Source organism: Lupinus angustifolius, chromosome LG06 (assembly GCF_001865875.1).
Source record: "Lupinus angustifolius cultivar Tanjil chromosome LG06, LupAngTanjil_v1.0, whole genome shotgun sequence".
NCBI classification, from domain to species: Eukaryota; Viridiplantae; Streptophyta; class Magnoliopsida; order Fabales; family Fabaceae; genus Lupinus; species Lupinus angustifolius.
Genome location: NC_032014.1, coordinates 32,226,556 through 32,244,509, shown reverse-complemented (window position 1 = coordinate 32,244,509; position 17,954 = coordinate 32,226,556). Strand labels below are relative to the sequence as shown.

At 29.5% G+C, this 17,954-nt stretch overlaps 2 protein-coding genes across 3 annotated transcripts; both read left to right on the top strand.

The window, feature by feature from the left end:
- On the top strand, nucleotides 1,990–6,459 carry LOC109351308 (transcription factor bHLH130-like). Its single transcript, XM_019592752.1, has 6 exons — nucleotides 1,990–3,012; nucleotides 3,738–4,075; nucleotides 4,659–4,823; nucleotides 5,286–5,351; nucleotides 5,434–5,502; nucleotides 6,046–6,459. Exons 1-6 carry the CDS (start codon nucleotides 2,475–2,477, stop codon nucleotides 6,097–6,099), a joined length of 1,230 nt encoding a protein of 409 aa, XP_019448297.1. The 5' UTR covers nucleotides 1,990–2,474; the 3' UTR covers nucleotides 6,100–6,459.
- On the top strand, nucleotides 13,017–17,485 carry LOC109351307. 2 transcript variants are annotated; one of them, XM_019592751.1, is made up of 7 exons: nucleotides 13,017–13,387; nucleotides 14,744–14,944; nucleotides 15,062–15,202; nucleotides 15,762–15,881; nucleotides 15,976–16,062; nucleotides 16,325–16,762; nucleotides 17,253–17,485. In XM_019592751.1, exons 1-6 carry the CDS (start codon nucleotides 13,043–13,045, stop codon nucleotides 16,760–16,762), a joined length of 1,332 nt encoding a protein of 443 aa, XP_019448296.1. In that variant the 5' UTR covers nucleotides 13,017–13,042; the 3' UTR covers nucleotides 17,253–17,485. The 2 variants fall into 2 exon arrangements, with proteins under 2 accessions (XP_019448296.1, XP_019448295.1); XM_019592750.1 differs by having other exon boundaries at nucleotides 15,059–15,202.

The following is a 17,954-nucleotide window of genomic DNA, read 5'->3' as shown; positions in this document are numbered from 1 at the left end:
TATATATATATATATATATAATGAGAGGGTAAGAATTTGTACACAATTAATGTATCATTTATCATTCATTGGTATAACTTTTATTTAAAAGTCCATTATACTTGTAAATAAATGGTTGATAATATAATAATAATATAAAAAACTCTTACACTATACATCCCTATTTTTCTCTAAAAATATTTACATAGAACTCATATCAATAAACAATATAAACTTTAAATCCTCATAAACTTATTTGACACAATTCATTCTCACTTGTTGTCTCAATCATTCTCAACATTGTAGGACAATGTCTCTACAAATTAGAAATGAGTCACAATGTCAAAGTGGGATAAAGATATGATGTTCCCATTATGTCCCGAAGTCTGTTTCTAATCAATCACAATGAAACAAAAATAGATGAAGTCATAAATATTTAACTTTTTTAAGTGACATAACATAATATGATTAGTTTGAGACAGACTTTGAGACAAGAAATCCTTATCCTATCAAAGTGTTTGTTTGGCTAAGTTGGCAATAGAAAATGATGAACATATTTAAGTGTTTCACTCTTGTGTGGTTGAAGGACAGCTGTTCCCCCTAATGTTACACTTACACCTATGAATTATTTGGAATTGCTGAATTATTGAAACAACATTGTACACTTTTGAATTTAATAATTGGGTAAAGACTTTACATGAATTGATGCCATTAATGTGGTAGTGGTAAGATGCAAGCATATATTGTAATAATTTATCAACATTTTATAGCTACCTAAGTAAGATGAACCAGTGCAAGCATAGAGTCATTTCACCTTTCCATTTTATCAAAACCTACACTTACGCTCAATAAACTTGAACGATAGAGCTAATATATGTTGAATGATTGTATGCTAAGAGCTAATATAGTGATGCATGCATCTAACTGAAAAATGCATGACTGAGCTAGCCAAATGAGACATGTTGTTTGGCATGGAGAACCCTGATTTAGAGAAATGTTTGCATTGTCTTGTTGGGAAACAACACAAAGTTTCCTTTAAGAGTCAACCATTTTGGGTGAGGCTAAAAATTCTTGATTTGGTGCATTCTAATTTATGTGGCAATGTGAAAACTAGAAAACTTGGGCAGTTTATATTTTCTGGCTTTTATTATTTTGACCATTCAACAAAGATACAAGTTTATACTTTTAAGGCTAAAGATGTAGTCTTGAATGTTTTCTAACAATTTTGAAGTCCACTTATATACACTTTTAACTTATGTTTAGTTTCTCTTTCAAATGTGTGGTCTACGATGTCTAATATTCTTCTCTCTATAACCTACATCAATTGATTCTGAGTAAATACCTCTATTATATGTGTGTATAGTAAAATATATCTAGAAGCATAACAAATATTTTCTCTTTCTCTATTTCCTTCAAAAATAATCATTTATTTTTTAAGGAGCTTTAACATCTAATCTAATGTCCTAATCTAATTCCTCTTTAGTAGATTCTCCCATACTAAAGAAGACATATTTTTTCTTTATTTTTAATTTTTTATTAAAAAATAATTTTAAATTATATCTGTTAAAATACGATTTGTGCTACATGTCGTAATTGCCATCAAGAGGATCTAAATTCCTAATATTGAAGTTAATTTTCTTAATAAATTAATAAAACAAGCATTTAGAATTCTATTTAGTGAGTTATAAGAAGGTAGATAGTTCATTCTCTAAGTAAATTAATTTACAAAATTTCTTATTTAACTATAGAGAAATGACATTTATCATTATCCAATCATATAAGCTGTAAATAAAAACAACATTCTTTTATACTATGAGTAAAGAAAATGGAAAAAGCAAGAAAGGAAATTACACAACTCTCATTTTATTTTTGAAAAAGAAAAAAAAAACCTGTAAATAGAAGAAACAACTCTGTTGAATTAATCATCACAACATAAGAAGCAAAAAGACGAATAATAATAATAATAAATGAATACATTAATAAAATATGCCATAGATGTGTGGAGGGAAATTAAAGAGAGGTGAGTGTTTGCTCTTGTTCTGTTCATACACACACTATTATCATATATTATCATCTATCATTTTTTTAATTTTCAGATGTTGCTTTTGCTGCTATATACTTTCCCGTGAATACTATAGATATAAAGAGAAAAAGTGTTTCTTTTTTCTTATCCCCTTCTTTTATTCAATATTTATTTTATCATGATTCTTATACACTCTAGCTGCATCACACTTTGACAATTCATAGTCTAAGTAAATTCATTCACAATTATTACATACCAACTTTTAGATCTGAGTAAAGGGTATGTACAAAATTTGTTCTTTGTTCTTTGTTCTTTGTTCTTTGAAGACTTAGATATAGAAGAAGTTGTAATAATTTATCAATAGAGGGGTCAAATTATATGATTTGATGAAAAGGGTTGGTTTGAAATTCTGAAAAGAATATAGCTTTGTTGTTGTTTTTTCTTCCTTCACCTTCTATATATCATAATTATAATGGAGTCAGATCCTCAGCAAAACAATTCTTCATCTGGTTTAACACGTTATAAATCAGCACCAAGTTCATATTTTACCAACATCATTGACAAGGATTTCTATCAGCACATTTTCAACCACCCTTCTAGCCCTGAAACAGAACAAATCTTCTCAAGATTTATGAATAGTATAGGTGGTGAAAATGATGATGTTACTCCTGCAGCAGAAGAAGAAGAAGAAGATTCACTTCCTCATAATTTCTCACCAGTGAAAGAAGAGATTATTATTAACCAACAGGTAAATTATGAACCTGTGGTGTGGAAAGAGCAACAACAGCATTGTGATATTAATAGTAATTATTCTTCTGATGTTCATGGTTTTTATCAAAGTTCTGCAAGACCACCTTTGCCAAATCAAAACCTTAATTCAGGTATGGATGGAACATATTCAGTTGGTGCTGTTAATAGGTTGCAGCAGATGAAAACTGGTTCTAGGAATAATCTTATTAGGCATAGTAGTTCACCTGCAGGACTATTTTCCCAAATCAACATTGAAAATGGTATGTACTTTATTTTCCTTTTTCTTTTCATTTATTTTTTATTACTATTTTTGTTTTTTTTCCTGCAATTTATAATGACATATCCAATTTCAAGAAAATTGTTTTCTTTTTCTCCTTTTTAAAGAAAAATTACTATAAATTTTTGAATAATATTTCTATTTTTTATCATTTTCATGTCAAGAATTGTTGTAAGACTTCATGATTGTATATTTTAAGAAACTCTTACAGGTACCATAGATGTCCTTAGATTTAAGTCCAAATATACCCCTTTAACTTAGGTTGATATACCATCTAGTCCCTAAATTTATGGATGTGAAAAAAATTCATTCAATGTTAACTTGGATGCAAGGTAGTTCAAATTCCTTAGAAATTTTAAATTTTTTGACATAAATTAACAATTTTCTGATTAGTATTTTTTGGTTGAAAATTTTCTGATTATTTCTTTGGTACTATCAAGGATATCCCTTACATTTTGGGTAAAGAATTAATCTCTTTCGGGGTGCATGACTATCCCTCCTGACAAATATCTCTCATAGGAATCGAACCCTTGACTTTTAGCGGGAGCTTACACTATTGAACCAATGGTTTGTTGAGAATTTTCTGATTATTTGTTGTTACAGAAACTTAGTCCTGAAAAAAAAAACATAATTATGGGTATGTAATAGCTTCATATTAGTTCCAATTTTCACTATTTTTATATGACACTATGCAAATTTAATTGGCAGTGTATGCTGGTATCAGAGGCATGGGAAATAATAAAGGAGCAGCTAGTAGTAACACTATGGAAGAAGCAAAATTTTGTAATGCAAGAAAGCTGAAGAATCCACCAAATTACTCATCAGGGTTAATGTCAGCAATTGCTGAAGTTGAGGACAAAGGAAACAGAGAAAACAATGAAGAAAGTGAAGGCTTTGCTGAAAATCATGGTAATGATTTTATCCAAGGCTACAATGCTGGTACTTGGGATGATTCACAAATCATGCCTAATAATGTTACTGCTCTAAAAAGACACAGAAATGATGAGTTGAAACCATTTGGTGGTTTAAATGCAACTGAAACTCAGGTATATATAACTAATCAAGTGATTGAGCTAGTAGATCTAATTGCTTGAGATATAAGATTTTTTCCTGAGTTGGATTCATAGCTTTAAGATTATGACTTTAGAGACTTTAGTGAATCTGAATATTTGAATAAAGATCACATGACTTAGATATGAATTTGTGTTTTAAATATGTTTTTCATCTAATTAGCCAAATTTTGATTTACCATTTCCAAAGTATAATTGTGTTAATTTTGACATAACCTTTATTCTAAGAAATTTTGATATAACTTTTCTTATTCTAAGAAATTTTGACTAGCGAAGTACCTAAAAAGAAAAAATGTATACAATGACAATGTAAGAATTATTTATATTCTTACTACATCATCAATTCATATTTAATTATTATTATTATCTGTTAAATGAAAGTAATACAAATAAATAGTGGATAATATACTTATTGAACTAATTGATCAATGTTTTCTGAGGAACATGTTTTCTGCATTTTATGGAACATGTTTTCCTATATTTTCTCTGTCTGGTTTAATTTGATGTATAAATCTGTGACTATAATATGATTCATGTGATTTTTGTGGTGATTGATTAGAATGAAAGAGAAGGACAATCTTCTTTGGCTCATCAATTGAGTATGCCAAATACTTCATCTGAAATGGCAGCAATTGAGAAGTTCCTACAGTTTTCAGATTCTGTTCCATGCAAAATTCGTGCCAAACGAGGCTGTGCCACTCACCCAAGAAGCATTGCAGAAAGGGTACAATTTCCCCTTTTCTCTCTCACTTGTACCTTCGGATTCTTGATTCTAAAGTAAAGAAGACAACCCATGTTCTTTTTCATCGAATATATATTTGTTGTCCCAAATCTTGTCTCGACAAAAACAAAATATTTGTTTTTATTTAACCTCACACATTTTCATTTATGTAGACCAAAATTTAAGACATGATTTATGTTAACGAATATTTGTTCCTCTTTCATCACTTGATTCGGAAAGTATCAAATACTTCACAAATACCTTTATCCCCACACATTTATACACACATCTATATGGTTTTTATACTATTTTAAATGATTCTTCCAAGGTTCATATATGACTAAACTTTGGACTTTACATGTATAGTATTTTTCATAATTATATTGTTATGTATTTTTTATACCCAGTTATTAGGTAAGTGGTGTATATTTATGGATATGTTTGTTGAAAATGAATGCTTTTCAGGTTAGAAGAACTAAAATTAGTGAGCGAATGAGGAAATTACAAGATTTGGTTCCAAACATGGACAAGGTGAGATTTTGACTTAAAAACTTGTTGCAATTGCATTATGGGTTCAAACATCAACATTGTATTTATATCCCTTCCTTTGCAGCAAACAAACACAGCAGACATGTTGGATTTGGCTGTTGATTACATCAAAGACCTTAAAAAAGAAGTTCAGGTATGTTTAAAATCCAACTTATCTCAAAAGATTTTGTTTTTAGAAGAAAAAAATGATTAATCCTCGTATAAAAATAGTCTACAAATTCTCCTACACACATAATATAACAAAGTATTTTCTCATATCAGTAGATAATTTATCTCTTATGGACAGTAAAAGTATAACATGTGTACTGTTTTGTTTAATTTTAGAAATATTTTTGTAAAAAATAATTAATTATGATACATGTCATGATTTTATTAGCTGAAGAAAATAACTTATCTCCTTATATCGGAAGATACATTATTCTCTGCACATAAATGGAACAAGGATGTGTTGTCCCAACACGTGTCTAAAACCAATAAAAGCAAAAACAAAAAAATAATAAATATTTAATTTTTTTAATTTACACAACATGTTTTCATTAGTCTAATACGTGTTTTAAGATAGCATGATATATATAGTACTAGAGCATATTGTAAACTAATTTTATAGGAGAATATATTATTACTCTTTTATCAAGAATGATTTATTGTTGGGTCACTCATTTTCTTTCCACTGTAGACTCTTTCAGAATGTCAGTCTAAGTGTACGTGTTCACACAAGCATGAGCAATAACAGAAAAGATGGAGATATGGGTAACTTAGTCTCTGTACAGATTTGTAATAATTTGGTTACAAAGCTAGAATGTAGATAAGCTTTTATTTGTTCCTGCATTTCAAAAGGAGATAAATTTATGTACCAAAAAAAGGAGATAAATTTGTGTAGCTATAGTGTGCTAGTTGTTAAAGGGTTGTGGGAGAAGGGGAAGAAAATTAGCATAAAAATGTGACTTTTCATGCTATATGAGCAAAACATGTTGGTCCAAAATTTGTTGTTGTAAGTTTATGCCTTTAAAATAAGGGCCACATTTTAGGGGTTGAAAATATGTATGTGTTTTGTGTCACATTGAATGGCATTGAAAACATGGGGCCCATGATTGACATGGTTTTATATCATCTTTCTTATATTTATGTGTTTTCAAAATTTCAAAGCCAATTGGGTGGTTATCATTTCCATTTTTGTATATAATATTATCCTGGCTCTTCCTTCCTATAATGGTAGGAGTTAAAGTATAGGAGGAAAGCTTAATACTTTGTTTATGAGTTGAATTTTGAAAGAGAAAAAGAAAAATAGAAGATTTCGTAGTTATTCAAAATATATTTTATGGCTTTCCAAACATTTCTTTTCGTCTGGTTACCTTCCAAAAAAACAAATCGCAAATAAATTCTAATGGTCTACTTGTGACTTGAATTTTGGAGAGAAATGAAGAGATATATAAGATTTCATAATCATATCTCACACATATATTTTGAGGGTAAGAAACTTCTCATCTCCCTTCATTCTCATCTAGAACTCAAATTGTAAGCAAACCCTACAAAATTAATCTATTATGTGGGAGAATATTATAACTTTGAATAATATATTGAGTTTTTTTGTATACTAAAAGTGAGACTTATAATATCCGTTAGCAACAAATAATACACTTTGTTTAACTTCTAAACTAATTGTGTTTTTTTCTTTGTTTACAAGTGATATTGTCATGTGACGTCCTTTATCCCATTAGTTGCCATCATTTGTTGGTACATATAGATATAGATGGACGAATATCACTTATCTTAACGATGTCTTATTTCATGTCTCAAGTCAATCAGAATGTTTAAATTTATTATTTTTTACTTTTAAATTTTTATTTTATCCACATGTTAATATATATTGACTTGGAACAGGAAATTGGACACGATTTAAGTCAGGTGATCCCATCCTATATAGATGACTAAGAAAGGGAAAATAAATTGGTGGATGAGTTGAATAAGCTTTATATTTTTTAAAGATAAAGTCAGGATAGAGGTTGGTGCTGAGATGTGACTTCACTAATGTTTTAACCGTCTAAATTTTAATTATTTTTAAATAAAATAATGTTAAAAATTATAAAATTTCTTTTTTGTTGCGTATTTCAGTAGTGGATTAAGAAAATCCCAGCCAATATTATGATTTTTGGACATCAAACTAAAAGAGATAATGTGCATACAAATTCAAATTAAAAATGTATTAAATAATTTAAGTTTTACAAAATTAAGATTATAAATCAAAATACAATTATATCTGATAAATAATGAAATAATCTATCCAAGCATCATTGTCTCCATTAAATGTTAAATTGATATTTTTGGATAAAGACATAATCTGAATTTAACTAACTACATCTTAATGAGGAAAATAGTATAAATTAAGTTCTCCATCAAAAGCATCTTTGTTTTCTTCAACAATACCTTAAAATTAAAATAATAAGGATTATTACACTCTTTAGTTTTACAACTAATAAATAAGCATAAAAAATAAGTGTTTTAGTTTTTAACGTGAGCAAACCACTAAGTTTAATCGCTTAGATTATTCTAGTTTAATTCGGTCGAATTAAAATTATAATAAGTTGAAGGTACCTAATTAACTGGGTTATTTTCGGACTTGATCAAGAACATTTTTCTTTCGAGTTTAAGGTTAAACTGGTTGGACCTTCCATTTCGAACAACAATCTTCTCAACTCTTAATGGTGTAGTAGGGCCACCATATAAGTGGAGGCCATGTCAGAGCGCAAAACATTGCCCTAAGCGTTAAGTAAACGAGGGATTGTTGTGTACAGTGGAGGATATTCAACTTCCCAAATACTTTTCTAAAACTTTTTCTTTCTTTCTAATAAGTTTAGTTTATTACATAGCACCCCAAAACATGGCATTTTGGGCATCTAAACACACAAAATTCTTAAATATGTATTTGTTATGAGTTACTACACTAGATTTTTAAAGTTACAAACTATTTAATAGTTAATACTCATGTTTCATATTTTCCACCATGTTTATAGCATTATGTTACAGTGCGATTCCACCAGCACTACTATACAGTTGGACACAATTAACGGCAAAAAAAGGGTACGTGCATTAGACAAATCCTACTATTTACGGGCTACAAATTGGATCAACAATAAATAAATAAATATATATATATATATATATATATATATATATATATATGGAAAACAACGTGATATTGTAAAGAAATAAGAACAATTAATATGAATTATTGGATCTTATTTGAATAATATATGTATAATTATCATGTGAATATAAGTTGTAGGAAGTGCACCTCATGGAGACAAGCACTGCTATGCAGGGATATGACCTTACTACCTACGAGGAGATGATGTCTCTTTGGCATATACTATTAGTCACAAAATTCAGTGCCTTTTACAATCCCATTGATTCAGATAGAAAATAGGGAAAAGTTTTGGGCAACTTGCAAATGCAATCGTTCTTTATTTTGAAGATGGTATAATGAGAGTGTTGATCTTCTTGGTGTATTACATGATTCGACTTAGGACAGACCAAGAGTGAGTATATGAAAAGAGACTTTAACGTTCAAGTCAATATAAGTGAAGGTATGTAAAGAGAATGTAAAATGATAGTATGATAGTGCAAGTAATTTTCCATATAAGAGGTTATTACTATTTATAGAGACGTTGATTGAGACATACTCTAATGTAGGTACCTTAATCAAATTGAGTCGTACTTTCATGTCGTCGCCAAACTGATAGAGGATGTTATAATATATGAGTCATCTTGTTGTATTCGTACTCTGACTGACACAATACATTTGTTGGGGCATACCGCCTTGCCTTGCTTTTATTCATATTGTTATAGTTGTAGAGTAAGTCCACTTCTATCAGGTGATAGAGAATAGCCCATAATGATTACAACTTTATAGATGTTAACTATAACATATTGTCATTGTCATCCTTTCATGTACTTAAGTCGGTCATGCAGATATGATTGGTAATCACAATAGTTGAATTTTGAATAATGGACTTGAATCTAGTGATCGACCAATGTTAACTAGTCCTGATATTGAGATAGAACAACAATAAAATCTATTGAAAACTAAAATACTTTTGATTACTTAAAAAATTACACATGTTAGAATGGAATGATTTTATGAATATAATCTAATTTAGATCAGCAGTCAAAATCTTTGTCCAATTCATTAGTCATGTCAAGATGAAATGTGTCTATATAAATGTTTAAGGAGTGATAATTATGGAGCAAATGGAGACAATTACTAGAAGTTTGCTATGGTTTAGATAATGATTTTTACATATTCCAACAGCTCCATCATGGGTATTATGAGGAATTGACTATGATCATTCTTTGCTTTATTTACATGTGCACTATTCACATTCCTCGATAAAAATCAAGAGCATAGGTGTTAATAGAGTGATTAAATATCATATGGGGTTATCATAAGAAAATGGAAAATTGCTTAATGGACATAACTTATGGTAAAAATTGATTTACAGGTCAGGTAAGGATATTGGTTGACTTATAAAACAATATATTGCACACATATATGTGACCAAACTCACATATGTTATTTTTATTGTGTATAAAAACATATACATGAACTTGTCCATATATACAAGCTCATGAATGTTCTTTTTGTCTAGAAAAACACATGGGTAAGATAGATACCATAATTTTTATATGCATGTACTTTTGTAGGGCTTGTGTAAAACTATAAAATACAATATAAAAACATTAAGGAATGAAAATGAAAAAAAATTAAATGGATGTAAAAAATCAAAAGATTGTACAAGACAAGAGTAGGATGAGGCTTACCTTTGTGGGTGTGTTTGAAGACAATGGGTGAGCAGGTGAATGCATAGGAGAAGAAGTGAGTAGGTAGTAGGGGTGTTCGTGGTATATTTGAATTAGTTTTGGCAAAAAAAAAATTACTTAATTTGAAGGCATAAATAACATATAATTTCGTTCGATTTGGTTCAAAATTTTGACCTAATCACACCCAAATTTTATATTAGGTTTTGGATCGGTTTGATTTTGTTTTTTAATAAATATAGCAATTCTAATACACTTTTAAAATTTAAAAAACATGTATAAAAAACAATGAATGATAAACATGTGTATTATGTCAAATTCCTATCATAACATATAATTTCGTTCGATTTGGTTCAAAATTCTGACCTAAACACACCCAAATTTTATATTAGGTTTTGGATCGGTTTGATTTTGTTTTTTTAATAAATATAGCAATTCTAATACACTTTTAAAATTTTAAAAACATGTATAAAAAACAATGAATGATAAACATGTGTATTATGTCAAATTCCTATCATAACATTAATTACATATCTCTAATTTTTTATTTCTCTATCTTGTATATAAAAAGTGCAATATAATATTTATATATACAATCATTTTATTATTCACATCTATTTGCAATATTTTTTAAGACAAACCGATAATTTAAGAGTTTAAAATCTCTGCACAGATAGTGTAAAGTTTTCTAAACTGTTAGCACATCATCCATCATTAATTTATATTATTTTTGTTTAAGAGTCAATGATGATTAATAAATCAATGATATATAATTTGCTGACAGTGTAAGAAACATTTACATTTTTATTATATATATTAAATTCATAATTTAAAATAAATGGTAAATAATTGACTGTCAATATATAAAAATCTTACAGAAAATCAGTGCATATAATTTTTTCTCATAAAAAAAACCAATGTTGGATAAACATTTTTGTAATTATAATAATCACTAATGAAACATAATATAGAAGGTTTAGATTCTTGCATTCAAAACTAAGTTATCCTAATCCCATTAAGTACTATTAAATATGTAAAAGCGTGTACAGATTTGAAGTATTTAAGGTGAATTGCAAATAAATTATTAATATTTAAGTAAAAAGGCAAGTATCATTAAAAGAATTGACACGAAAAGTAATTTGGAAATAATTGATATAGGCTTTGAATAATACCTAAAAATCAATTGTACAGGAAAGATTTTTTTCAAAATTCATAGCAGAATAATTAGATAAACTCATTAAAAATTCAGAAAGATGCAATAACAAGTCATGAATAATACATGATTATAGATGTACTCAAAATATAAAGACTTATACATGGTCAATGTAGCATTTACATTTCATTTATATTTTTTATTTTAATAATATTAAAATTATATACAATCAATATATCATTTATTATTTATTTGTACTACTTTTCTGAATAGTTAATGATAACTGAAAATAAATAAATGATATAGTGACAATATATATTTTTTTACTATAATATATATACTCAATGTTACAATACAAAAGAGTTTAAAATCTGTGTACTGACAGTTTAAAGTTTTTTTACATTATCAATCATCATCCACAGTTGATTTATATTACTTTTGTTTAAAAGTCAACAGTGATAAACATATAAACGATAGATGATTTGCTGACAGTTTAAAAAATTGTTCAGTATATATATCTATCTATACTACTAATAAAGGGAAAACACAAAATAACCACCTATCATGGTGTAATTTGTGTTTTCCTATTTTACCCTCAATATATGTTTATTTTTACCAAAAAATTATATAATATTATTTTCTTATTTTATTTTTACTATCTTCTTATTTTAAAAGTGTATTTAAAAATTGAATATTAGACCAATTGAATAAATTCAACCGCAAATTTACCACAAAAATTTATATTTGAATTTATAAAATATAAACTATACATTACAAACGATAGGAAAGCGGGTTGACAGGCACGACAGTGCATGTCAACACGTTAGTATATATATTACATTCATACAAAAATATATTCTTCATCATTATTATTAGTACCTTTTTATATTTTATATTTTAATTTATATCAATAGACTTTTATGTATGTCAATAGACTTTTATGTATGTGAATATTGAATATAAAACAACAAATTTATTGAATTAAAAAATATTGAAAGAATGAACATCAAATACTAATAATAATAGAGTTTAAAATATATGTATTTTCAGTGTAAAGTTTTATACATTATCACTATATCATCTATCATTAATTTGTATTAATTTTTGTTTAAGAGTCAATGTAGTTAACATATGAATGATGAATTATTTAATAATAGTGTAAAAAATAATTAGTATATACATATTAAATCCATAATAATACAAAAAATAAGTATTAAAATAGAGAAAAATGTATATACCGATAGTCTATGAGTTATATATATTATTACTATATAATTATTATTTATATTTAATTATATTAACTATTTAAAAATAATAATTCAAATGAAGAATGATATTATGTATATATTATTACAGTGAGAATATTTATATATATATATATATATACAACATTTGCATTAAAATTTATGATTACAAATTTGACCGTATCAAATTACAAATTTGGAAAATATCTTGTCCTAGTAGGAATTCAGTTAAAACATTAAAAATAATAATTAAGGCAAACAGAGCAATGATGAAAAGGTATAACAAAGAAAAAGTGAAGCAAATTTGTGAAACGTTACTCTGTACAAACAACACCGTTTCCCGTTATTTTCAACACCGTATTTTGTTCTCTACTGCATTTTCATTTCCCTCTAAAAAACAAACAGAACCAAATGCTCCGTTAACCGTTTCTGTTCTCTTCCATTCAGTTACTTCTCACACTATGAACTACGGCGATGACGCCGTTACGTTCCGTCCATCTCTCGTTTCTCTCCCTCCATTCTCTCCCTCATCCCGCCGTCGCCGCCGTCTCTCCACCACGTTCGTGGAGAGGAGCCGCCCTGTTTTCTCATCCACGGTGGGTTTGATATCTCTTCAGGGACGCGATGTTAACGCTGAAGTAGCTAGCTCTGCTAGTACTATTGGGTTGAATGGAGATGAAGCCATTGCTTGGGAACTGTTTTCTCCGATTCATAGGTTCCTCATTGTTGCTGTTGTTGGTGTTGCTGTTGCAGAGTCTAAGAAACTTCAACAGATATGTCAACTCAAGAAATCTGTTCAATTAAGGGTATAAGTATTCACGTTTTCTTATTCTTTCTTTAACTTATGTATTTCGATTAAGGTCGTATTTTATGGTTATGATTCTATCGTATGTACTTTTCATTCCGCTGAAAATCGATTTTATGCGTATGACCTCCCTTCTATACTATGTCGTAATGATTCCTCTGGCATTATGGTCGTTACCACAATAATGTTGTCCATAATCAAATTTTTCGTGGATTGAATTTCACTTGCCATTACTACAATGATGTTGTCCATAATCAACTTTTTCGTGGATTGAATTTCACTTGACTTTCTACGGCTGTGCTGCTCAGCTTAGTTTTGTAAAAATATATCGCCATGCAGTTGGTTAAGCTTGGGGAATTGTGTTAAAGAATCCGAGGTAGGTTTATCTATCTCGGATTCTTTTTCAAATAAAAAAAACTTCCTTCAGTGACAAGTCTGAATTTTGAATTTTGGGTTAATACTTTAAATTTCAGTTTTTTAATGCATCACTGATTCTAAAGTGGTGGTTCAGGTCTTTCTCTCAATGGTTTATTATTTTTTTATTTGATTCAAGGGACATGTCTGAATTTTAGCTTCAGTGACTTTATTTATCTAGAACTGGAAGAGAGTTACGTTTTAGCTTTCAAATAATAATACCCTCATCTAAGTTATTACTGCTTAATCATATTATGTTGAGCTTAATTTGATTCTCTGAGTTTAACGTTTTTGTGACTTGGTTAGTATTTATTTTTGTGATAGTAAACTCCTTTTGTTGGTTTGTTTTAATACAATTGAGTGATATTGCAAAGATTAAGAATTGATTTTTGATTAAATGCATATGTAATGGAAGTCACCAACAGAAAAATACTTTGATTCATGTTTTTTCTGTTGGTTGTATGGTGATTGTTGCTAATGCTTAATGATTTATATCTATTGAGAAAATTTTGGATGTTTCAAGGTGAGTGATGTAAAGTGCATAATTTTTATATGTTGGGAAGAAAATCAACCATTTTTTGGTACTACCAAATGTATCCCCTCACCCTATGAGTAAGGAACTAATCCCTTTCTGGGTGCGTGACTCTCCTCCCAACAACTGCCGTTTCCAGAAATCAAACTCATAGGTCTTTCTGGGAATCTAGTGGGGCCTTGACCTTTTAAATCAACCATTTACGATGTTATAACATATAAGCAACTCAGATTACAAATTTATGCTTCCTGTAATGATTATGTCTCTCGTTTTCCCCCTTTGAGGTTTCAACTGAGGCATTTCACACCACTACATTTGATGTTTAAGAAACAATGTAATTATTTGCATGTCCAATTTTTGTATTTATGGGTCAATTTTGCTTTATTGAATCATTTTGTCACTCTTTTACAGGACCAGATGCTATTAAGCATGCAGCAGAAGCTTGACGATCTCTGTGAACAGTTAAACAGCACTACTAAGGAAATCTCTCCTGCAAGTACCAAGGGCGAAGAAATGCAATTGACTAAAACTTTTGGTACTGAGAAAATTAAGTTTGTCGATTGCGGTTGTTGGCATTGTGAACAACACTCAGGCATGTTTAACGAATCAACGGTAAGAACTCATGCTTGCTGCACTGTGTTATTATTGCTTTCTTTTGGTGGTGAGAAATTTTAACTGTTTATATTCACGGATTTTGAGCCTTTGATCACTCATTGACTTCATTAGCAGGGTGCCTCTGTAACCACAGTCTCTAATGGAAATCAGATGCTCCAATATAAGTTGTCTTTATCTAACGAAGAACCAGAGGAACGACGAATGTCTGATTTGTCAGATTGGGCTTCAAGTGTAACATCTGCTGCGGATATTCAGGTAATATATACCTTCAAAATCTTCTTTTTACATTCTCTATATGAGCTAAGGTTCTAGCATTTCATCTATAAGCACCTTGAGTAGCATGTATATCTGGCTGCACAGGATAAGTCATCTTCCAAACGTTCACTTTTTATTTAAGTATATGCAATTTAAGCTTCTCGCATAGCACTATAATTAGTACAAACTTGGATTTCTTTTGACGAAATTAGTTTCTTCTTGGTATTTTTCAGTTTTTGTTGAATGAATTCTTGAAAATTTTTCTAAGGCTACAATTTCCTGATAATGATCTTTCTCTCAAATTTTTACATCCTTAAATCTGACACGTAATATCTGTACAACTTGGTCAGATGGGGTTCTCATCAAACAGTTTCATATCTTGTCTGCATTCCATGGCTTTGCCTGAGTTGTGATTTTTAGTATTGAATTTTTTTTCATTTTCTATCAACATCGCATTGCACATAGTGTATCAAAATTAAACCTTTTAAATGTTAGTTCTAAATATACATTTTCTTTTGCTGTTTTTGGTACCTTTGTAATACCTTCTTGCTATCCACAGTTCAACAACATGATAGTAGAACAAGATGTTTGCAATCTTAAGAGGGACTGTGAAGAGAAGGATAAAACAATAAAGCAACTAAGCACCCTGCTGAGCTCTTCTGAGGTTTGTAATAACAAGGTAATGTTCATCTGTACGCATTTCATCCCTGGAATTTGCAACTTCTTTTCCCTGTGTTTGGTCCACTTACCACTCATACTGCTATTTTTAACAGAGGGTTACTGAATTAGAAGATATCGTGCGTATGAAGAATACGACAATCTCAAAATTGAAGAAGGACTTGGTTGTCCTAGAACAACAGGTAAGAAGCAGGTCTATATATGGTCGATATAAAATTAAAATTGAAATGCGATGCACCGGCTTTGTGATTATGCTGCATAAGTTGATTGATGTATGCCATGATAAGAAGCCAAAGATTGAAATTTGAGTAAAAATGGAAGAAGCACATAACATTTTTCTCAGTTCTCTAAGACGGTGCAAAACAGAAGCTTTTCTGTATCTACAATTACAAATACAGAAATGCTTTTTATATATATAACTGGCTCTTTAACAATTGACTACAGGTTGTGCAACTTACAAGACTTCGCAGACCCTCCTCTGCCAATGACAACTCAAACAATGTTAATTTCCCACAAATGAGAGATAACCTCATTTATGATATGGAGAGCACTACTAGCCCTTCATCTTCTGATTCCGATAGTACTCCCGTGAGTCCGGTCGTTGATGCCATTGTCGTGAACCAGGATTCTGCTGCAGGAAAGGGCCAGAAATCTGCACCAGCAAAAATCTCCAGACCATCGGGGAGAATCTTTGAACGCCGCTCAAAATATCAATCTATTACTCCTCTCAAAGAAGCTTCGGCTGTTCGGAAATCTACTAATGCAGCTTCTTCTGCAAGCCAAAAGCAATTATCACCTCGTGGGGACTTAAAAAAGAGTAGAAGACGATCTCTTAATGGAGCTATGAGTGCCACAGCACAGAAGAGATTAGTACTGCAATGAGTAAGTGTCATAAGTCATGTTAACATTGTAGTTAAAATTCACCAAATTTTGCTCAATTCTACTTAAAACTTCCATATCTTTGTGATTTTGATTTTCAACCATTTCTTGGACTTACCTTATGTTGAACTTGAATATGAACCTAAAGTGCCAAGTATTTGCATGAAAGCATTAAACTTATTCTCAAGCATATCAAATTTCTTCATATTTTAAAGAATAATGTAATATCTATGTACTGTCGGTTTAAAGACTTATACACAGTTAGTACATCAATCACCATTCATTTGGATTACTTTTCTTGAACTGTCAATGATGATTAAATATGAATGACAGATGATACAATGACAATGTATAAAATTCATTCACTGCCCGATGCATACATTTTTTTCTCTTTAAAGAAAGTTATACTCAGCCATGCAATGTGTATGTCTTTTTTCCTCATTACTTTTTAATTTGCCTTAACTAATTTGTAAGCTTTCATTTCTCTTTGTAGGTTGCTGTGGGTGAAGGGTACAGGCTGTGATATGTTCTGCAATTTTCCAACATGATGGAATCATGTCAAATTGAATCTAGAAATATTTTTATGCTTATAGTGATACTATTTTAATACCTTAAACTATGGCATAAGGTCGTTTACATTGATAAATTATAGCCATCAGCACTGGGGATTTGATTCAAACATATCTGTGATGGTTCCTTTGTTTTATAAATATTATTTTTAGACTATTTTAGACTTGATTTTAATTGATCAATGATCTATTTTTTCTCTTAAAGGGGAAAATATCACATTATACCTCTTCTTCAATACCATTTTCCTCACCTACTTTATAATCATTTATCAATGATTTGGCTCCATTGAATCACATCATGTTCTACCCTTTGTTTTCAAAACAAAAGACTTTTGATAATAAACTAAGTGGAAAAAAGGAGAATGATGATTACTCCTTCTCAATTACTCATATTTCAAAGATGTAGGCAATCCAAGCGAGTACATTTGTATTCAAAAATCAAATCTATACCTATTTTAATATATTAAAATATTATTTCTCACATAAAATAGTGCAAAAGCTAAAAATGTTGATTAAGAAATTAAAATAAGAAACTAATTAGCAATATTCTTCAAATGTTGGGAGCATGACTTTCATATATTCAAGTAGAATAATCCTAAATAATTTCAAGTTATGCTTTTTATTTG

Excerpts from the sequence above, each read along its gene's own strand:
- LOC109351308 (XM_019592752.1), top strand. The coding sequence starts at position 2,475 with ATGGAGTCAGATCCTCAGCAAAACAATTCTTCATCTGGTTTAACACGT. Across the intron at positions 4,824-5,285 it reads CAAGAAGCATTGCAGAAAGG|GTTAGAAGAACTAAAATTAG; the intron begins GTACAATTTCCC and ends AATGCTTTTCAG. Across the intron at positions 5,352-5,433 it reads TGGTTCCAAACATGGACAAG|CAAACAAACACAGCAGACAT; the intron begins GTGAGATTTTGA and ends CTTCCTTTGCAG.
- LOC109351307 (XM_019592750.1), top strand. The coding sequence starts at position 13,043 with ATGAACTACGGCGATGACGCCGTTACGTTCCGTCCATCTCTCGTTTCT. Across the intron at positions 13,388-14,743 it reads AGAAATCTGTTCAATTAAGG|GACCAGATGCTATTAAGCAT; the intron begins GTATAAGTATTC and ends ACTCTTTTACAG. Across the intron at positions 16,063-16,324 it reads TGGTTGTCCTAGAACAACAG|GTTGTGCAACTTACAAGACT; the intron begins GTAAGAAGCAGG and ends AATTGACTACAG.